At 37.8% G+C, this 23,849-nt stretch overlaps 1 protein-coding gene and 1 long non-coding RNA gene across 3 annotated transcripts in view; both read right to left on the reverse strand.

Annotated features, from left to right (window-relative positions):
• Positions 1-23,849, reverse strand: part of LOC148033963 (uncharacterized) — a 34,993-nt gene that overhangs the window by 5,875 nt on the left and 5,269 nt on the right. The window contains exon 3 of one of the 2 annotated variants that reach the window (XR_015691478.1): positions 21,150-21,377. The exons of the other annotated variant lie outside the window; for it this stretch is intronic. This is a non-coding gene — a long non-coding RNA (uncharacterized LOC148033963). Of the gene's footprint in view, positions 1-21,149; positions 21,378-23,849 lie in introns of those variants that run through there. 2 annotated transcript variants of the gene reach the window in all.
• On the reverse strand, positions 16,479-17,007 carry LOC148033964 (uncharacterized). The gene is made up of 2 exons (XM_087682408.1): positions 16,718-17,007; positions 16,479-16,617 (listed from the first exon to the last, which is right to left on the reverse strand). The coding sequence occupies exons 1-2, from the start codon at positions 17,000-17,002 to the stop codon at positions 16,492-16,494; spliced, it is 411 nt and encodes a 136-aa protein (XP_087538534.1). The 5' UTR covers positions 17,003-17,007; the 3' UTR covers positions 16,479-16,491.

Here is a 23,849-nt window from a genome sequence, read left to right on the forward strand (position 1 = left end):
GGGCTTCAATACATTGTCAAACCTATGCGTAAGCCTACTCACCATACTGAAGTCCTTGTTTTGATAGCTAAAAGTTGCCACTTCTTATGGATTCCATCAATGGTGGCAATCTTAGACAATCTCTTTGAGATATCCCTAGCCACTCTTATAAATGTGACCTTTAGGATAAGATGGTTTCTGAGCTTTTTGATTTCTGTAAAGCACCTATGGCTCGTGTTAAGGATTGAAATGATTGGATTTTTTGTTGTTTCATGTTATTTTTTAGATACTAAATGATTAAATTTGTGATAGAATTAATTGTTTGAATGGTACTTAATATGTTTTAAAGAGTTTTGGGATGGATCAAATTTATTTGAGAAACTCATATTGATTTTTTTGATTGATTTGAGATGTTCTTTTAGCTTCTATAGCAGTACTACGTCTGTTTGATTTTGATAAGTTTATTTTGCCTCTATTTTGGTCTATTTTCTTTCTCTTTGAGAGGTTGAGATTGTGAATTGTTGGGTTTGAGTGTAGTTGATGATGTGTTGAATGGTTTTTGATGACTTGGATTTGGATTTGAGCTATGCATTTTTTGTGCTTTCTGTTGATTTGCTATTGATGGTATCTTGAGCTTCTGTATATATATTCTGTTTGTTTCTTTGAGAATTCTATGGGATGAATGTTTAGCAGCTTGGAAAAGTTTTCCAATATTGGAAAGAGAAGAATGGAAGTCTTTTACAGGTCAAAAAAGTAAAGATATAGCTATTGAAGACTTTTAAGTGAACACTGAAGTGATAGTGATACTAGTGAGTTCTAAAAGATAAATGTACTGTCTCTTGTGTCTCTTTATATTAGGCATACATTTGAGTTGTGTATTCATGACCAAGAGAGGATTATTGTATATTATTCTATTGTATTAAATGATGATCATGGTGTATGAGTGATTGAGAGTATATGTGAGAGAAAGTGTGAGTAAAAGAAAGTCAATTTTCTATGATAAAATATTGTATCTATAAGAGATTGTGAGATTTCAAAGGAAGAAGATTATGAATCATGAATAATAAAGCTTATGTGATAGTCTCCATTTAATATTGAGCATTCATTTTTTTAATTTTATTTTTGGTTGGTGGATATAAGATTTGGTGCACTAAATTTGTGGGAGATTCATTCTATGATGTTGCGTAGAGAATTCATGTTCCCGGTGTTCTTTTTCTTCCTTGGTTTCTTAAAAGCATGAAGAAGAAGCTTGTTGTTCTGACAAGATAGTTTTTCTTGCAATATTTGCCATGTTTCTTTGGTGTTCTCTAAAGAACTCTAGCTCGTCATGCTTAGGAGTATCTAGACGAGGTAAATGCTTCCCTTGGTCGAGAACATTAGGAGGAATTGAAGGATGACGACTAGCAGAAGCTACATTTTTTAAATATTATTTGAAGATGTAGCCTCAAATCAAGTTTCATTAGGAATCTCTTGAGTCACTATAGAAATATCTAGGATAGCCTAGTCAATATTGTAATATGAAGGAATATCAAAAGCTTGTGGTTGTGGCTATTCGATATAGATCTTTCTTGTAATTTGCACGGTCCTTTGCCATTAAGGATTTTTTTTCTCACAAAAAGACAAGCAAGATGAATAACTTGCGAATATGAAAGTAGGTACGAAGCAATTGGAACAATTGGTGGAGCTGTAGTGAGGCCCATATTGCATCATAGGGGAAGTTCTACACCAAATGTCTATTATGGTGTGATAGAGACATTTGACTAACATATAAGAAGTGCTATCATGGTATAAGAGAAGTCAAGGAGGAGTTGGCTGTGATATTGCAAGGATGACGATTCATGGAGATGCATGAAGACTTCTTGCACCATATGGAAAGTCCATGAGCAGATGGCCATAATAGTACGAGTGTGATAGTTCGTGTCACAAGGATATGAAATTTTATTACTTTGCTTATCATTTGATTAAAAGTCAATCGAATGTACAATGTGACTTGCACATGTGAGGTGTAAGTCAATTATTTCACATTGTGGGACCTAAGACCATGAGATATCAGTTCGGCGCAAAAGGCAAAAGTTGTAATAAGTTATGTCTGATAGGTACTAGGTGGTACTCGGTGTCAAATTTTAGCCCATACTAATTTATCAACACTAATAGCAATTGTGATATTAGAGACTAGGTATTAATTAATTAAGTAATACCAATCTAAGGACTAATGGCTACTCAAGGATACTTAGAAGATAAATTTACCTAGCCAATTTGATTATTGACTAGTAAAATTAAATTTTTAAGTATTAGAATAATTATATTCTAAAAATTGATGTAATATGCTTGATAATGCTAAAAATGAGATTAAAAGACTATCACTTAGTAAAACTTATTTATAAAAGTGGAAAAAACGTTTTTAGGGACTGGTGGAGTCTATTCCAGTCATTGTGAGAGAGAAAAAGGCTGTTAGAGAGAAAGGAGAGATTGTTGATGTGATTTTCAACCACCAAGGATTAGTTCTATATCAAGTGGTAGCAGTTTGGAGTCCTCCAGGAGCAAGTGGCATCAACCCAAGGTCCTTTTAGTGTAGATGATAGCATACAAGAGGCTATAGGGAACAACTTCCATGGCTATTTGGGCAAGGCAACAATAGCTTTTCAGCATGAAACTCTAAAAACTCTCTCTCTATAGCACTCTCTCTCATCCCCCATCCATCTCTCAAGTTATCTCAATATTTTTCAATAGTTTGAGCTATCAGAGAAAGAGATTTCAATCAATCTCTATTGTAAATTCTAATTTACAACAACAAATAAAATTTTGACAGTCGCCTCAAGATACGTGCTTAGAATTGAGGGCCTATGACTTGAATCCTAGGAGCTAAAATTGAGAAATTTCAAGGAGATTCAAGAGACCAGCGAGCCAATATCAGATTTGGGGCTAAATTTGTCTTTTAAGGAGGAGGGTGAAGACTAATCTCCCTGAGCAAACCAAGGGGAAAATTGGTTTGGAGGCTTGCTAGTCAAGTTTGATAGCAAGAGGCATTGGATTAGCCAAGGAGATCAAAGGATCTTAGATGTACTCCTTTCATTTGCAATATAAGTTAAAGAAATATCGAAAGGGCGCCAAGTTTGGGGCCAACAAGATGTCCAATGTCTAAGATTAAGTGTAAAGTGTACATTTTCAGTTTTGTGAATTTGTTACTTTTTATAATTAAGTGTGTAATCAAGCTTCACTACTCTCTTTAAGAAGAAAGGCTAGTTTCATGGTTCCATTGTCGGGATGCCATCAGTTCCTCGAATTGGTGGGCTTGAGGCACCTAATTGAAGATCAAAAGCTTTGCTCTAGTGCCAAAATTGTATTCAATTGAGCATTACATCAAGAATGTCCTCAAAATAATGAGATGGGATCAAGCAAGAATAATGTCTCTCAATCTAAAAATTCACAAGGTGTTGGGAAAAATACAATACCTGATCTTTTACAAAGCATAAAGCATGGGTAGCAAGCTGAGAATGAGGGAATTGGACAAGAGGTGGGTCCTTCTAGGCCGAGGAAGAGGAATTTGATAGCAAGTCTAAAGATCAGTTGAGGACAATAGCTGAAATGTTAATGCAATTGGTAAATGATTCTTAAGTCCCGTATAGTGTTATTCATATGATAAAAGATACAACTAGTAATGATTGCATGAGAAAAAATGCACCTAGTAGTAATGTATTCAATGTATGAAAAAATGTATCTTGGTATAGTTCGTAGCATGTGAATTTTCATATACTATCACACTACAATGGTCCAAAGTATGCAAATAAGAATGTTTCAACCTCAATTTTTGAGACGAAAATTCTAATCAATTTCAACTTAGTTTTTTATTAATTTGAAAATCGTTTTTGGTCACTTTTGACATTATTTTTGCATCAATTTTACACTAGTTATTGATTAGTTTTTGCAATCAATTTGTGGTTAGTTTGGGATTATATTTACAATAGTTTGTGATTTGTTCTCAAATCAACAAAAGTGATTAGTTTATGATCAATTTATACTTAGTTTTTAATGCTTTACAACTGGTTCTATGGACAACAATATGTTAGTAAATGCCATTAATAGTTTTAGTCATGATTTATGCTGAGAATATACTTTATCATGATTTTGAAGTCAAAATAGTTGAGAAACATGAGTTATGGATGTATCTAATGGGTTTCTAGTTGTAGTTCAAGACTAATTTTTAGTTTTATATTATGTATATGCTAGCTAAAAGTTTTCAGTAGGCTTAGGGCATATGGCATGGTTGGACAACAATGGTCAATCTTGTGACTGCGATGCCTTATAGAAATTCCAATGTAGTATGCTTTTCCTTTGGTACAATGCAATACAATCCATGATGATTGCAAAGATTTCAAGGGAGTGGTTTGTCACGAGGACGTAAAATTTTATTTCTTTGCTTAGCATTTGATTAAAAGTTAATCAAATGTGCTAATGTGACTTGCACATGTGAGGTGCAAGTCATTTACTTTACAGTGTGGTATCTAGGACCCGGAGATATCAGTTGTTGGTGCCAAATACAAAATTTGTAATGAATTATGTCTAATAGATACTAGGTGGTACTCGATGTCAAATTTTTATCTAAACCAACTTATTGGCCACTAATGTTAGTGGTGACACTAGAGACTAAATATGAATTACTTAATTAATACTGATCTGAGGACTAATAACTACTCAAAGATACTTAGAAGACAAAATTTCCCAGTCAATTTAATTATTAGATTGTAAAAGTAATCTATTGAGAACTAGAATAATTATTAAATTAATTTTTAAAATTAATTTAATAAGCTAGATAATGCTTGAAAATGGGATTAGAAGGCTGCAACTTATGGCAAAAGTTCTTCTGTTTGTTCTCTTCATCAAGAAGAGAGTGCTCAATATCTTTAAGTGAGAGACTTGGAACATTACTTAGGGTGGACACAAGATTCTCACATGGATCCTTATTTACACTTGCCAAGCAATACTGCTATTGCTTCATCTTCATCAATATTCTTCTTAAGAGTTGCAAGCTGGGTTTTTTGGCTCTTGAACTTGTTAATGTATATGGTCATGGAAGCACTGTCTTTTATATCCAATTTATAAAACTGCATGAGTTTACCTTTGAATTCTTTGCTTGGGTACCAAACATCCTGTCAAGTTCCTCCCAAGCAGTTCTAGAATCTCTGATGCCAAAGATATGATGTAGCGCATCATCACTTAGTCCCCAGGCAATGATGCCTAGAGCCTTGTTGTTCATCTTTTTCCACTCATTTATCTTGAGCTGGTCTTCTTCAACGAACCCGTCTTCATCATGTTTCTTCTTGCTATCTGTATCATCCTCAAACAAGTCCCGCAAGTCCTTTCACATAAGGTGGTACATTGTCTTCTCCTTCCAAGCATGAAAGACTTCTCCATTGAACTTGGCTATTTGCTCAAATTCAGACATTTTGAAGGAGGTCTTACCACAAGTGTACTCAAGTAGTGTCTATCCTTTTACAAGGAGATTGAAGCTTACAAGAGATTTAATAAATTGGGCATTCCACATTAAAATTCTTTGTCGTTTTTGTCATTGCAAGACTGAAGTAAAACCAACAGTCAAATTGTTATTGGATGTGTCAAGAAACACAAGTGTCAAGAAGCACTAGGTTAGTATTAAGAGATACTAGCTTGATTTCAGGCTTGATGTTGCCTGATTTTACGTGGTCTGCTTGAATGTAGGTGAGTTGCTCCATATCTTCTTCTTGAAGGTTTATACTTGCTGGAGACTTTAGTGCTTATAGCTCAGTGACCAAAACCACTATTGATAGCTTGAGTGAGAGGAACCAGTGATAAATGTCAAGCTTTTGAGGTTTTGCCTATGGAGTCTTTAGGGTTTCTGACAAACCTAATTGGTTTTTTAATCATAGCAGCCTGTAGTAGAGGCAACCAATTGGTGAGTCCTTTGTTGATGGGGATTAATCTCATTACCCCACCTTTGATTGGCCTATGCTCGGAGAGGAAATCACAGCCTATGTGCGTAGCAACAGCAGTGCGATTAGAGGAGGTGCAGTTCTGGACAATGAGCGTGAATTTCTACAATGTCGTCTTGTAGAGGGGCTAATGTTGAGCTATGATTAAATACAGAGAAGTGCCCTGAGGTGTAGAGGATATGTCTAGAAGGAAGCTTTGAGTAGATATTGCCTAGTTTGGGAGATCTAGAGGCTCCAAAGTAGGTAGGTATTGTTGGTTATGGCTGCAATAAACTGTTAAGTGAAGATAGAGATGAAAAATGAGGTCATAAGCTAGCATTGAGTTGGACTGAAGTTGAGAAGACTTGAGAGAACAGAGAGGAGAGATAGATTGAGCTAGGCCATGCCAACTGAGCTTTGATACCATGTCAAAAGAGTGGATCTAGAGCATGGATATGGTGGTTTGAAGAGTTAGAGTGAACTCATGAAGACATAGAGTTGAAGATAGAATGTCACACAAGTGAATTAGGTTCCAAGATTGATTAGCTTGGACTCATAAACATAGTCTTCTATGGTTGGACGATGACTCTGACTCTCAACTGAAAGAACAAAAGTACCATCATATTACATCACTCATCTTGCAAGTACAATGCTTTATAGTAGTTGCATTGTTCCACTCTCCTCACTGTGTGCATATGGGATTCAGGACATCTCTTCTTGCAGCATACATCATTTTTCATTTCTCAACACAAATGATAGCCTATTAGGAGGGGGCAGCAGTCTTTTTGGTGGGCTGTAGGTGATACCTTCCATGGCTATTTGAGGAGGCCATCAATTATAGTTTTTCAACATTTCTCGTGGATGAAACTCTAAAATTTTTCTCTCTATAATATTCTCTCTCATCCCCCAACTATCTCTCAAGTCATCTCAGTATTTTTCAATAGTTTGAGCTATTAGAGAAAGAGATTTCAATCAATCTCTATTGCATACCCTAATTTATAGTAAAAATTAGGGTTTTGATAGTCATCTTGAGATGCATACTTAGAATTGAGAGTCTATGACTTGAATTATAGCAATTGAAATTGAGAAATTTCAAGAAGATTCAAGAGGCTAACCAACCAATATCAGATTTGGGGCTGAAATTATCTTTTAAGGAGTGGGGTGAAAGCCAATCCTCCCCAAGTAAACCAAGGGGCAAATTGGTTTCGAGGCTTGCTGGTCAATTTGATAGCAAGAGGCACTTGGATTAGTGGAGGAGATTAGAGGATCTTAGTTATACTTCTTCCATTTGCAATATAAGTTAAAGAGATACCAAAAGGGGTGTCAATTTTGGGGCCAATAGGACATCCAATGTCCAAGATTAAAGTGTAAAGTGTACATTTTCAATTTGTGAATTTTTTAATTATTATAATTAAGTGCTTAATCAAGTTTCACCACCCTCTTGAAGAAGGAAGGCTGGTTTCATTTCATAGAGCTGCATGAAGCCCTATCACACCCTAGGGGAAGTCTAGGAGCAAATGGTTGTTACAGCGCAAGAGTGATAATTCACCGAGTCACAATAAGCCCTATTGCATCATAGAAAAATTCGTCAAGAAGAGCACACCATAGGAAAATTCCACAAGCAAATGGCACTTACCATGTGAAGGAGGAGGTTGGTTGCACCACATGGGTAGCTAATTGCAATGTGAGGAAAGTTTGCAAGGAGACAAGGCATAGGTCCACATGGAAGAGCTAGAGTATGAATGACATGTAATGCAAAAAAATCTATCATTTATAGTTGCTCACTTAGCATGCCATGCGTCAAGCTCCTATTCATCAAACGAGCTAGGATTTCCAATTGCTAGTTCTTATAGAAAAGATCAATGGCTAGATTTCTGCCACATGTCCAATGTTCGGATCCAACGGATAATTTTTTGCAAAGTGTCAAGAGTGCCTATAAAGAGACCCGCTTAAGCTTTTCTCTGGCTTTTTTTACTCTTCATATATACTCTCCACAGTTTTTGTTTCACATCGTTGTGGCTCCCCTCACGCCCTTTTGGCAATCTTCGGCTTTTCCTCTATGATGCGATTGGGACACCAACTAGGTCTTGCACTGACTCTCCTCACGTCCTGTTGGCTAGTTTTCCACTTTTCCTCTATGATGTGACTAGGGCACCAACTGGGTCTCACACTCCCCCTCCTTATGCTATATCAATAGATATCCCTTACCTCACATTTTACTACTCCAAAAATTCTTAATTCATGTTTGAAGAGTTAGGAGCCCTCCCCATTTCTTCTACCAAGGTAGTGAGTCTTAAAAGGAAAAGGGTTGTCACCTCCATAGCATCCAAGGAGTCAGCAAAGAGAAAGATAGGCCCTATCCCAACTTTCCTCTCTACTACCTCTCCAGAGTCCATAAAAAGTGTGGAAATTTTAAGAAGGACTCCATCAAAAGCAAAGGAAAATCCCCATTGAGAATCCCATGCCTCACTCTCAAATTATAGGGATCATACCCTCTGAGAGGCTTTTATACTTTCTTATTCAAAGTAACATTAGAGTGTCATTTTTTCTGATTTTCAAGAACATATTCAATCCTAAATGGGATCTAGATCAAGTAGTAAATTATTGTAAACATTTTTACAAGGAGGACTATACAGAGTTTGAAGATTTAGTAGATCCAATTGTGTAAGACGATTTAAAAGATTTTTATTCACATACCTATTAGCAAATCACCCGTAGAGAAGACATCATTCACAAAGATGTGTGGAAGGTATTCCTTAGAAAAAAATTTGGTTCAAATTTTGTGCTCCATGAAAGGAAATGCAGGCTTCTATTGAAGTCTAATGCATTCATTATGTATACTCTTGTGAAATATCAAATGAAAACTGATGAGAAATAGTTGGAGACAATAAAATCCTCCAACTATTGTCTGCTCAAGGAGATGGAGGATGACAAAGATGGGGAGGATCACATTGACTCTCAAATAGAGGCATCTATTACAAAGAATCTAGATGTTGCTCATTTTAATACTAAGACTATTATTGATGAAAACAGTGCTGCTAAGGTCCGTCATGTATCTCTAAGCTGTCATCGAGCCTTATTGTACCCTTTATGCTGACCTTTCAATCAAAGACAAGGATTACTTGCTATTTTTTTATATCAAAGCTCTTTAATTTCATAAAATACCATTTTTTAGAAGTTATTGCATATGCTAATGGCATTATTGATATTGAACACAAGTCTAAATATGAATTTCTCTTATTAGATACACAAGTTTTTTATGACAAGTTCATCTATACACCTAAGACTTATGTTTGATTAAAGCAAAAAATGCTGAGAAGGAATCACATATTACTAATAATGAGTTTCATGAGCTTTAAGAAAGACTCAAAATTTTCAATTTTGGGAGAGATGAGTCAAGCATATTTAAAGAAACTCAAAGACATCAAGAAGGTTACACCATCAATTAACTTATGGAATCCAAGTAAACTAGAGAATGATGAAAATCAAATAAAAATACTTTGTTTTTCTCTCATGAATATCCAAAGTTATATTACATTTTCTTTTCACCACTTTTTTTCTTGCATCTTCTCTTATCTTATATTATTTTTCTCCCGTTGAAAATTGCAAATGATGACAATTTCTTGGGAAGAGGCAAAGGATCAAGTAGTAGTAGCTCTATCAAGGATGTTGTACTTGGACACTACCTTGCCAGAATTGATCCCCACATTTTTTCAATTTTACATAGCACTTTTTCAAAGGAGGCCTCATGGCCCATTCTTTGTATAAAAGATTTTACAATGCTTATTGGCTACTCATAATTATAGTATAATACCCACAAAGTAATGTTTCTTGAAAAGACAACAATCATTCAAATTTTAGCTATGCTCCCGGCTAATCTGCCTTTAGAGTTGGATAGTTTCTAGCATTCTCCTCTTATGCTTTAGTAGCATAACAAACAAATATAAAATCTATAGCCAACTATAAGAGAATATTTTTTTTGCATTCTAGAGGAAAGGTACCTAGGATATAAATACTATTTTAAAAGCTAGCTAGTCCTTGGTATCTTTGGCTATTCAGATTTCATAAACATTTGTTGTATTCCTCAGTCTTTAAAGCTATCTTTGAAAAAACCAATTGAATAACTCCTCAAAAGAATTACTTTTTTTAACTTCTTTATCGTATCTTCTACTACGAAAGTAACATGTACATCCTTGATAGTCGGATTTTTCCATTCCTTGTGGCTACTCTTAGTTGCTAAAGGCTTGTGCTCTTCTACAGAATGAGACCTATGAGTTAGAAGAATGTGCTACATCATATAAGAAGCAAGAGTTAGTTTATATCATTTGATCTTTTATTTTAAAAATAAAGGGATTGAATTCTCTCTCTATCTTACCAAATAGAAAGTAATATCATTTTTCCTTCGTGCTCTTTTATTTTAAAAATAAAGGGATTGAATTCTCTCTCTATCTTACCAAATAGAAAGTAATATCATTTTTCCTTCGTGCTCTTTTATTTTAAAAATAAAGGGATTGAATTCTCTCTCTATCTTACTAAATAGAAAGTAATGGGTGGATTTGTTGATAATTGATGGCTTAGAATCTATTTGGTAAGATAGAGAGAGAATTCAATCCCTTTATTTAGTAAGCCATCAATTATCAACAAATAACCACAAAAAGCCACGAGTCTCTTCAAACTAGCACTCAATTCTTATTGACATAAGGCTTGAGATACTCAAACCTTTACAACGATTTAACTTGATTAATAGTATTGAATGTGAAACTTAAATTATAATGACAGTTACATTATATATTTCAAATCCACCCATTGCTATTTATTACATAGATCTATGAGTTATGAATATGCATGGTCATGAATTATTAGTTTGTCCAAGCACTCTCATTTGTGATCGTGAAAATATAAATGATGAATTTGTGAAAAGACACGAGATCTAGAGCATGGCAATGGCTATGGTGGATCGAAGAGGAAGATTAAGCTTATGATGACATAGACATGACTTGACTTGTTACACAAGGATTCCAAGATTGAGACTTGGACTCATAAACACAATCTTGTGTATAAGATCGACAATGGCCAGGACACTAACTGAAATGGGAAAGCATCATGATACTACATTCATCATATATCAGAAAGTGGTAGTCAAGTACAATGCTTTATAGTTGTTAGATGGGTAGCAGTTTCCCTTTCTGTGCATATGGGATTTAGTTTGTCTACATGTCCTAAGCCTAGAAATTCCTCATACAAAGAGGCCATAGTGGGTGTGATTGCAAATATGTCAATAGAATTGTTGCATAGCAAGCACTCTCATTTGTGACCATGAAAGTATAAACTATCTTTAGACATGAAATAGTTGATTAACATGATGTGATGGCTTCCACTTTGAGTATCTATGGAGCAAATACATATTCTAGAATTCTCTCTCTCTCTCTCTCATCAATTGCTATGGGATAAATTGAGACCTCTCACTTCCTATGTTTGAGCTTCCCTAGTTCTTTCCAAGGATTCTCCTTCAAGATGAACTCTCCAACTCATGGCTTCTCTCTCTCTCTCTCTCTCTCTCTCTCTCTCTCTCTCTCTCTCTCTCTCTCTCTCTCTCTCTCTCTCTCTCTCTCTCTCTCTCTCTCTCTCTCTCTCTCTCATCAATTGCTATGGGATAAATTGAGACCTCTCGCTTCCTATGTTTGAGCTTCCCTAGTTCTTTCCAAGGATTCTCCTTCAAGTTGAACTCTCCAACTCATGGCTTCTCTCTCTCTCTCTCTCTCTCTCTCTCTCTCTCTCTCTCTCTCTCTCTCTCTCTCTCTCTCTCTCTCTCTCTCTCTCTCTCATGTTTACATTTCTCTTCCCATGTTCAAGATTTCCTAGTTCTTTCTAAGGATTATCCTTCAAGATTATCTTTCCAACTCATGGTTATAAATTAGACTAAGACTTTTCTCTTTCCACATTTGACCTTCCCTAGTTCTTTTTGAGGATTCTCCTTCAAGTTGATCATCCTTCAATCTTACTTTCTTGTTAGTGACCTTTCTTGGCTCTAGAGTGAGAAGAGAGAAGTAAGGCATACACTCTTAAGTCTTTTCAAATCAGATCTTGACTTATCAATTGTGAAAGTTTTAATATTTCAATTTTGTACTTGACCTAATGTGTGGATAAGAGTCAAACGATCCAATAATAGCCAATGTTGTACATAAATGTAATGATAAGCCTATATCAAATGAGGCAAGATTCTTGGGTTGGCATGCTTTGACATGTAGAATTTGATTCAACATATTGGACTTTTGAAATATTGGTATCGATTGTGTCAACTACACGTACATAGAAATTTTAGAATTACTCGATCCCAGATACAAAAGACATTAAAAAACTTAGCAATAGCTAACACCAATAAGCACAAATGTGTCAATAAGCTATACCAAGTTAGAAGGCTAGAATCTTTGACATACACTTGACGCATGCCAAGATACAATTAGCTTCAACTATCACTACGATTGCATGTGGTGCCGTACCCAACTTGATACAATTAATGTTTGGAAGCATCATCATCACATCAACTCTTAAGCATTTATATCCATCTTTTTGCTAATGTGCCATGCAATCATATATGTATGGACTAAACCTATGTATTCATCTTTTCATTTGCTAACATCCACTCCCATCACACTTTGCATGCTACCTTAGAATGTGGTCTAGGGTTCTATTTGAAATCTTTTTGTTCAATTTATTGGTTCCTAATTGTAAACGCCCCGAACAACGTAGTATGCTTAACAATTATGATATTCGATGGTTTTCGAGATTTAATATAAAAGAGAATGAACGCTTAAAGCTGAAAATGAAAATTACTCACAAAATTACAGCCATGAAAATGTAAAAGTAATGGAGACAAGATTGAGGGTTGAAGATGGGCAACCCCCCCCCCGGAAGGAATGTATTTCTGCTCAACCCAAGTCCCTTAGGGAAGAGCTCAGTTACAATCAACCTGAGAGTGAGAAGAAGTAATTCTCACTCTTACAAGATCATGCAAAGATGTACAAACACACATGCATTATCTATTATGCAATGATAAGAACTGATTTCTTTACTGTATGAGAGAAGAAAAAGGGGAATTCAGCCTTTCTCCATCGTTGATCAGCAATACATGGATAGGGCTTGCTTCTTGTAGCTAAAATGGAAGAAAGAGCTCGAGAAGGAGGTGCTGTAATGAATTTACAGGCTTGCTGTCTTGTAAAACAACAGTGATAGAAGAGGGAATATGGAGGAATTTGATAATGGAGAAATGGGGAATGATGATGGGGATGGATGGGGCCAGTTTCTGGCTATCTGTGGGTGCTGTACATGAGTTTACAGCAAAGAAAAATGATGTTGAATGAAGAAAAACGAGCTCTTATTTATAGGAGAGGGGAGAGCTAGTACAAAAGGGGAAAGTGGAGTAGCACAAGACAAGTGTCCAGCCACATGACATGAGATGTGACAAGTGGTGGGACACTTGGAAACTTGTATGACAAGTGTCTTGACACTTGTCTCTTCTCTATGGCCTTCCTTTTTGGGTTGAATACTGTCAAGAATAGAAACAACCAAATTTAGTAAGCATAGTCAGAGTACAGAACTTACTATTTTTAGAATGACATCCCTATTTTTTAGGACTAGCATTTTTAGGCTAATTCGAGGCTCCTAAAATTTAGGGACCTCCTAAAATTTAAGGATCTCCTAAAATTTAGGGACCCCCCCCCAATATGGGTGTCATATGAAATCTTTTTCCGTGTACATCGCAAAAATGGTATCCGAATCTTCATGTGACTTTCTTATGCAAAGAAATGTGCATTTCAAGCTTTCAGCCACTACATGCACATTATACAAGCATTTCATGATCATGCCATCTTGTTGATTGTAACTATCTGTTCTGGTGGATCTAGCCCACACTTCAAGGCATCAATCCTTTCTGTGTGCGAGTCTAACCCTAATATGCGTGAGTTCTAGTCACAGGCGCCCAATCAGGCCATATAGGTGGAAGTGTGAACTATCTTTTCTCTAACCCACCGCGTGGGTCCACCATAACCTGTGACCACTCATCAGTGGCCAGCTCCAATGCACTTTTCTTTATATCTAATTAGTGCAAAGGAAATAAATTTAATAAATCATTATATATACAAATTAATGAAAAAGGATACAAATTCTGTTTCTATAGAGTTGTGACAACCCTCTGGCTTTTATTCAGCTGTCCTCAGCTGAAAAGCTTCTTGATATTGCTGTAGAATATTTGGGTAATCCTTCATGAATTTTTCATCTACCCACTGTGCATCTGTTGTGGGTAGATTCTTGAATTTTAGTAAGAATTTTTCGTGTCACAAGGCCACTTCTCGTGGTTCGATTCTTGAGAAACAAAATCTTTTCAGGTTCCAAGAGTTGCTCTGTTTCTTCAACTTTTAGGGGATCTTCAGTAATGGGTTCCTTTGGTTCTGGACCTATGTAAGGTTTTAGCAAACTTACATGAAAAGCGCTGTGTATTTTCCAATGAGCAGGAAGCTCAAGTCGATAAGAAACTTCATTTATTTTCTCAATCACTTTGAAGGGTCCAAAGTATCTACTGGAGAGCTTTGGAAAAGATGAATTTTGACCAGAACCTTGTTTGAGCTTGCTTTTATCAAACTTTAGCAAGACATATTGACCTTTTTCAAAAGCCAAAGGTCTTCTTCGTTTATCTGCTTGCTTCTTTTGTCGCTCTTGGGCAACTTTGATAGTGGCTCTAACTTGATCCATTGTGGTTTTTAAATCTAAAGCAAACTCATCAGCAGCAAAAATCTTATCTTTAGTGCGAATAATTGGAGGAGGAATCACTTTACCCTGTACTAATTCATTTGGAGCTTTTCCTGTGGATGAGTGCACTGTATTGTTGTAAGCAAACTCCAATAATGGAAGATATTTCTCCCATTGTGACTTATGTTCACTAACATAAGCTTTCAACATATCCAAAAGAGTGAGATTCATCACCTCTGTTTGGCCGTCAGTTTGAGGATGAAAAGCTTAGGAGAACTTTAAAGTGGTTCCCAAATTCTCAAATAAAGCACGCCAAAAGTTACTTGTGAATTTGGAGTCTCTATCTGAAATGATCTCAGAAGGCATACCATGTAATCTGAAGATATGTTGAATGAAAAGTCTTGCAGCTTGTGCGGATTTCGATGTTTTATGACATGGAATAAAATGTGATTTTTTGCAGAATCTATCAATTATGACCCAAATCATATCATGACCTTGAGGTGTTCTTGGAATACCTAAGATGAAATCCATTGTGATAGATTCCCATGGATCTTTGGGCACTTGAAGAGGTTGCAACAATCCTAGAATCTTCTGCCTATCATATTTGGATTTTTGGCATACCAGACAAGCCTCAATGAAGTTATGTGTATCTTTTCGTAATGTTGGCCAATAAAAGTAGCGCTCAATTGCACTTAGAGTGGCTGCCCTCCCTCTATGCCCTGCATAAGGGGGTTCATGACTTTCTTTAAGCACCTTTTGTCGAACAGGAAGAGTGACACAAAGGCGATTGTTCATGAGAAGGTAACCGTCTTTGATGGAATAATCTGGATGAGAACCTCCTTGCTTTTCTCCACATCATTTAGACGGGGGCTTTCAAAGGCTACGGCATGGCCTTCTTGATTTAGCACTACACCAATACAATCACCGCAAGCATATGCTTCCACCACAAATGGTTTTACCAGATCTGGAATGATAAGAACAGGTCCAGAAGTAAGAGCTGTTTTCAGCCTTGTGAAGGCTACCTTCTCTTTTTCCTTCCATTGGAAAGAGATCTTCTTCTTTGTAAGGTCATGAATTGGAGAAGCCATATGTGCAAAATGCTTGATGAAGCGGCGGTAATAAGAACATAAGCCAAGAAACGATCGCACCTCATGTACATCACGAAGATGAGGCCATTCTTGGATTATCCTGATCTTTTCAGGATCCATCTGAATCCCTTCAGAAGAGATGACATGCCCAAGGTAATTTATTTTATGCATGAAAATTTCACTCTTTTTACCATTTACCAATAGTTGATTTTGTTGTAGTAATTGTAGAACAATTTCCAAGTGTTGATGATGATCCTCTTCATTCTTGCTAAAGACAAGAATATCATCAAAGAAAGTACCGACATATTGTTGATGCTCTCTAAAGATGCGCTCCATCATTCGATTAAAGGTGGCTGGTGCATTGGTTAATCCGAAAGGAACCACCAAGAATTCATAAAGACCGTATGAAGTGCGGAAAGCAGTTTTGTGTACATCTTGTGGTATTACCCTAATTTGATGATAACCACTCTTTAGATCAATGCGGCTGAAAACCTTTGAGCCTCCTAGACGATCCAAAATATCATCAATTCTAGGAATAGGAAACCGATTCTTCACAGTGATTTTGTTGAGGGCTCGATAATCAATGCACATCCTGAATGTGCCATCTTTCTTTTGAACAAGAAGAACCGGTGAACAAAATGGTGAGCTACTTGGCCTAATTAGCCCACGGTTGAGTAGGTCTTCGACTTGCTTTCTGATTTCTTCTTATTGAGGACGGCTCACACGGTATGGTGCTATATTAGGAGGAGAACTGCCCGGGATAATATCAATATGATGGTCTTCTGGCCTTTCTGGGGGAAGCTGATAAGGAAGATCTTCCGAAAAACAATCTTTATACTTTTCCAAGAGCTGAAGTTGCTCTTGGTTTTCAGCATTCATATTATCTTTTACATCAGTGACATAAAGTAGACAACATTGAACACAATCCTTAATTGCTCTAGAGACTTGCATATGGCTTACCATAGGTATGGTGTCTCCAGAAACTCCAACTTGGATCTTGTACTTCTTGCCTTTGTTGGTGAGTTCTACCTTCTTTTTCTGAGAGAAGATGGTTGAATCTACTCTATGATTCCAGGGCATGCCAAGAATCACATCGCAACCATCAAGGTCTCCGATACAGAAGGTATCTTCGTCTCTGTAGTCTTGAATTTGAAACTTGAGCTTGCCAATGTAGGGTATCACAGTCTTCACTGTGTCACCTTCATCAGCATTTAAAGCTTGGCGAACTTCTGCCGGAGTGTCCATCTCTTCGTTCTTTAATCCAAGCTCTTTAGCTAATTGCAAGGAAATGATATTTTCATTCGCCCCAAGATCTATCAAGAATAGTGCTTGCTTACCTTGCAACTATCCCAAAGCTTTTAATAATTTGCACGTCTCTGGAGTGTGAGTTGTGTTTGCAACTACATCACTGATAGCATTGATTTTCACTAGCGACTTAGGCTTGTTGTCAGAAACCTTGCTTTGTCCCTTGTTTGGACATTGCTTTGCTATGTGGCCTGTTTGTCCACATTTAAAGCACTTCCCTTCTTTCATGAAGCGTTGCTTTTCTTCTTCGGAAAATTGCTTTGCTTGTGGGTATAGATTGGAGCGAAATTGAGGAGCATTAGGAGGTGTATAGGGCTTCTTCTTCTTTTGATTTGATGGCTGCTTTTGCCACTGTTTTTGTCCTTCATTTGGGGCTGAATACTCCTCATTGCCAGCTACTCTCTTGTTATCATTATTTTGGAATGATTTGTTGCCATTGTGCTCCATTTCCCATGTCTCAGCATGGTCAATGAGTTCCCTAAGACTAGAACAATGATAATGATTAAGAGCAGTACGAAGTTTAAAATGCAAACCTCCTTGAAACTTCCTAAGCTTTTCTGAACTGCTGATCTTCTTGAAATGTTGGACCTTCAAAAGTAGCTCCCAAAATCTCTTGGTATAGTCACCAAGTGACTCATTTTTCCTTTTCCAAAGCCGATCCCATTCCATTTTTACATCTCTTTTGAAACGAACAGGAAGAAATTGGCTTTGTATCATGTGAACAAAGGACCGCCATGATTTTGGGGCAGTATGATCATATTCCAACCCCATCCACTAAGTATGGGCTAAGTCGATTAAATGTAAAGCTGCAAACTTAATCATTTCTTTTTCTTTATACTTGTCACGACCATACAAAATTTGAAATTGACGAATAAACTTCAGAAGAAGATCAGGATTTCGGGAACCATCATACATACTGAACTTGATCTTCTTTTCAAGTTGAGATAGTGACTTAGTCTTCTTCTTCTTCTTATGCCTTCGTCCATGCTCGGATCTTGAGGTTGAAGATGATGAAGTGCTTGATGGGGATGAAGATGGAGACGAGGGTGAAGAATGTCGACACCTTTGACGATGATGAGGTCTTCCACGAGAAGGGTGTGACTCTTCGTTACTAGAAGAGGATCCATCAGAATAGGCGCCAGATGACTTTGAAGAAGAGGATGAGCTTCGACGCGATCTCTTTCTTTGTCTTGAAGTAGAATGGGGCTGCCTCTTAGAAGTAGTTGGACTTCTTGATCGGCTCCTTTCATTGGTATGGCTTTGTCTCCTTGAAGTAGATGGGCTTCTTTCCTTGAATTCTTTGGGATTCTCAACTTTTTCTAGTTTGAGAAGTTGCTCACGAATTTGTTGATTCTCCTCTCTAAGACTTTGAATGGCTTGAAGGATAGCACTCGATTGATCCATTGAGACTAAAGAAAAAAAATATGCTCAAGCACTCAATACAAGGGCTGAAAACAAACAAACTTATAATTGTAAGCACTACCAGTGTTGGGGGTGAGGACCGAGCCAAAGCTCTGATACCACTGTAAACGCCCCGAACAACGTATTATGCTTAACAATTATGATATTCGCTGGTTTTCGAGATTTAATATAAAAGAAAATGAACACTTAAAGCTGAAAATGAAAATTACTCACAAAATTACAGCCATGAAAATGTAAAAGTAATGGAGACAAGATTGAGGGTTGAAGATGGGCAATCCCCCCCCCCCCGAAGGAATGTATTTCTGCTCAACCCAAGTCCCTTAGGGAAGAGCTCAGTTACAATCAACCTGAGAGTGAGAAGAAGTAATTCTCACTCTCACAAGATCATGCAAAGATGTACAAACACACATGCATTATCTATTATGCAATGATAAGAACTGATTTCTTTACTGTATGAGAGAAGAAAAAGGGGAATTCAGCCTTTCTTCATCGTTGATCAGCAATACATGGATAGGGCTTGCTTCTTGTAGCTAAAACGGAAGAAAGAGCTCGAGAAGGAGGTGCTGTAATGAATTTACAGGCTTGCTGTCTTGTAAAACAACAGTGATAGAAGAGGGAATATGGAGGAATTTGATAATGGAGAAATGGGGGATGATGATGGGGATGGATGGGGCCAGTTTCTGGCTATCTGTGGGTGCTGTACATGAGTTTACAACAAAGAAAAATGATGTTGAATGAAGAAAAACGAGCTCTTATTTATAGGAGAGGGGAGAGCTAGTACAAAACGGAAAAGTGGAGTAGCACAAGACAAGTGTCCAGCCACATGTCATGAGATGTGACAAGTGGTGGGACACTTGGAAACTTGTGTGACAAGTGTCTTGACACTTATCTCTTCTCTATGGCCTTCCTTTTTGGGTTGAATACTGTCAAGAATAGAAACAACCAAATTTAGTAAGCACAGTCAGAGTACAGAACTTACTATTTTTAGAATGACATCCCTATTTTTAGGACTAGCATTTTTAGGCTAATTCGAGGCTCCTAAAATTTAGGGACCTCCTAAAATTTAGGGATCTCCTAAAATTTAGGGACCCCCCCAATATGGGTGTCATATGAAAGCTTTTTCCGTGTACATCGCAAAAATGGTATCCGAATCTTCATGTGACTTTCTTATGCAAAGAAATGTGCATTTCAAGCTTTCAGCCCACACATGCACATTATACAAGCATTTCATGATCATGCCATCTTGTTGATTGTAACTGTCTATTCTGGTGGATCTAGCCCACACTTCAAGGCATCAATCCTTTCTGTGTGCGAGTCTAACCCTGATATACGTGAGTTCTAGTCACAGGCGGCCAATCAGGCCATATAGGTGGAAGTGTGAACTATCTTTTCTCTAACCCACCGCGTGGATCCACCATAACCTGTGACCACTCATCAGTGGCCAGCTCCAATGCACTTTTCTTTATATCTAATTAGTGCAAAGGAAATAAATTTAATAAATCATTATATATACAAATTAATAAAAAAGGATACAAATTCTGTTTCTATAGAGTTGTGACACTAATAAAGTTTACCATTATTAATAGTAACACTAGCTAACTCATAGAGAACCACAAGCCAACAGCTTATTAATATAGGGTACCAACACTAAGAGCAACAATAGCTAGCACTAATTGAGAGTTGTAAGCTGGCAACTTGATGAAGTGGACCCCCAATATCATTACCACTAGATTATTTCTCTACTATAAAGTTTTGGTACAAAGGAATGGTAAAAGATAAGTACAGTGAAAGAATGGCATTCTCTACAACTATGAAAGATGCATATAATGAAAGAATTGTATTCTATGTGGTTATTCATATGGACACATAGGAGTTATACATGGAAACATGGTTCTCTCTAATTAAGGTCCTTTAAGGATAGATTAGATAATTGGTGTGAAAAGAATGCATTAAATTTTGAGATTCGATTATGTTGATCACCCCAACAATGTTCTGAAGGGAGGTCCTTCTCATGTGAAAGGAAATTCCATAATAGTTGGCTTCAAGCTTTTGAGTTGTTTCACTACAACAAAAAGGCCTCTTAGACGCACTTTTAGACATGATTTTTGAATTGAGACAAAATCTTACGGGCTCGTCTACCCGCCCGTCTATTTGCGCGTCTACAAACTCACGTCTATAATCGCATGTATGAAGAATTTTACACGCAGAAATAGATGCGCATATACACGCGTGAATACAAGTGTATAAAAAAACCAAAATTGTTATTTATTTAATTTCTTTTGTGCGTCTACCAACGTGTCTACATGGCAAATTAGACGTGCATATAGACACGCCCATAGATGCGCTTTTACAAGCCCCCATAGACGCGAACACAAAACAAAAAAAATGCTCCTTTTTTTAAAAGATATTTAATTTCTTTTTTTAAATTTTAATTATTAGCACGTGTACTCTGCATTTTAGATGCGCTTATAAACGCGTGTTTTCTGCAATTTAGACGCGCAGATAGACGCGCAAAACAGAACTGGAAAAAAAAACCCAGAGAGCATGTGGTTATTTTGCAACCATGCTCTCTGGTTTTTTTTTTCCCCTCCTATACATCAAATTGTGCATTTGGAAAAAACACAATGGATCTGAAAGCACGAGAATTGAAAACAAAAATCCATGTATTCATTATAGATAAAACGCATTTACATGGGGAGTTTAAGTGCTTGCGACCTAAAGTGTGGCCACAAGAAATAGGCTCAAAGATGGATAATAGATATACAAGAAAACAAGGCCATAGAGGAGGTATGGTGCTCCTCTACGAATCTGAAGAAGAAACATCTTCGCTAGTACCACCATGGCTACTAGCGTCGCTATCCCCCTCCTCGCTATGCTCCACATCGAGGTTCACCTACACACACAAAAGATCAAGGTTGCTTACGTACAATTGCAAAGAAAAAGTTATAATTAGCTATACTTTTAATAAGAAAGTAAGAAAAACATATCTCATCTGGTTGTCGAATCCTCATAGCCTGGTTGTATTGCTCCTCAGTGATGAGACCCTCCTCATAGAAGTGAAGTCATGTGGCTGGGCGGTTATGGCCTCAATGGTAACCTACCTCTCTAGGAGTAGGTATCCTACCAACGATAGTAGTCTACAAAATAATTATGATATATACAAACAATTATGAGACACAATGTATTAGAACAAATTATATAAAGAGTTGAAAGAAATATAAATTTTAAAAAACTAGAAATCAAAATATACTTACAAACTCTGCCTCCCACGACTCTTTGCCGCCCGATCCGTAATGCGACGATCCCATGGTTTCCATTTGGATGCGTCGCGCCTCTGCGTGCTGGCGACTCTTCACTTTCTCTAGTGCTTTCTTCTTGGCTTTCTTCCACTCTATGTGGTGGCATATAGGTGGTTGGCTATAGGCTCCACGCCCCTCCTCCTATCTCCGCAGTGACTCCCTGGCGCGTGTCATGAGGTGGGATCTTTTGTTATGAAGCAAATCCCTCACTTTTGTGCATCCCTAATCATCCAAGAATCGTTGACCCTCAGGATTTGGGTACCTCCTATGGACTGTTCTCAACACCTCCTGCCACAAGCCGCTTTTTTTATTCTTGAAGTAAACGAAACAATCTTTATACGTCGTATGCACGACGCTCCTCATGTACGCCATTACATCCCTTCCTTCATCATCATGGAAGATGCCACCAGTATCTGTAACTCTATAGTACTGACATACATGCTCCTCTACGTGATCTTCTAGTGAGAGTGATTGCTCGCCACCTCCTAGGCAACCCCCACACAAGCCTCGTCCTCCCCCTCGACTCTCCCTCCTCCCTCTCTGTCGACTACCCTCTGCCTCGCTGGATGCACGTGCTTCTGCAAATGCACGTGCGTCGACTGACGCTTGTGCTTCAGCCGATGCATGTACAGGTGCTGCACGTGAAGTACCTGCAATTGGAGTTTGGACATTTGGTGTTTGGGAAGCAATGCCAAGCAAAGACGTCAGAGGCGTTCCAAACATGACGCTGAACATCTCGTTTGCTGTGGGAGAGCGGCCAAGGTGTCCGATCATCTCTCCCATGAAGTCTTCCTTACTAGGAAAACCTCCAAAAAATGCATTGACCCCTCTACCGAACAAGCCCAATGTATCATTCATGCAATCCAAATCCGAGTCATTGCTAGATGAACCAAGATGCGACATCTGCAAAAAAAAACACAGGAAAAAGACAAATTCGTGCAATTCCAGAAATAAAAATTTATTTTTTTATCAGAGCTGGCTAGCGCGTGTATAATCGCGTCTAAAATACAGGATAGACGCACTCTCAGACGCATCCCTAAAGTCAACCCTTTGGTCAGAGCGTGTGTATATCTGTATTTGAGATGCAACATAGACGCGCTATCAGATGCGATTCTAGAGTCAATGCTTCTGGGTGCGCGTGTATCCTCGCGTATGGAATGCAGAATACACGCGCATGGAGACGCGACTCTGAAGTCAAAGCTTCTGGGCAGGCGCGCGTATTCCCGCGTCTCACATGCAGGATACACACGCTTGGAGACGCGGCTCTGAAGTCAAAGCTTCTTCTGTGCAGAGCGCGTGTATTCTCGCGTCTCAGATGCAAAATACACGCACTATGAGACGCGGCAATATGACAGCAAACATAGCTTCGCGTCTATCCCTGCGTCTGTACTGAAATGTAAACACGTTGGTAAACGCGCTCAATCGGTTGATTTCAGTCCAACGACCGCCATTCATGATTTATTTGTGCTATACAAAATGCAATCATAGATCCTAATACATAGAGAGAGAGTGTGTGTGTGAGTGAGAGTGAGTGAGTGAGTGAGTGAGTGAGAGAGAGAGAGAGAGAGAGAGAGGAAATTACCTTGGGTGTTTGGTGTGGCGGGTGGTGGCGTTTCTTCCTTCTCCTTCTTCCTCTCCTTGGTGAGTTACTCTCCCTTGATGCTTGCTTGCTGCTTGTTGTGTCCTCCCTTTGCTTCTTCTTCATCTTGTTCTCCTCTCTCTTGTTCTCTCTTTCTTCCTCTCCTTGGCTTTCCTTTTTCCTCTCTTGTCTCTTTGAAGTGAAAGAAGAGGTGAGTCATGAGGAGGTGAGGCATGAAGAGACTGCATGTCGGCTAAACTCGAGCTTCAGAACGCGCAAAAAACGCAGGAAAGGAAAGGCGCAGTTTGAAAAGAAATGATTCAAGTATCTTTTGAATTTTGACGTTTGCGTCTATTTTCGCGTGTATATGCGCGTCTAAGTTTATGTAAACGCGCGTATAGAGGCGAAGTATAAACATATTCAAGCTGGCGTATTAATTATTCTAAGATCTCAATTTTAAATACACAAAACTTATCATAAATACATA

This window comes from Lygodium microphyllum, chromosome 7 (genome assembly GCF_053477565.2).
Source record: "Lygodium microphyllum isolate KBCC chromosome 7, Lygodium_microphyllum_v1.1.10, whole genome shotgun sequence".
NCBI classification, from domain to species: domain Eukaryota; kingdom Viridiplantae; phylum Streptophyta; class Polypodiopsida; order Schizaeales; family Lygodiaceae; genus Lygodium; species Lygodium microphyllum.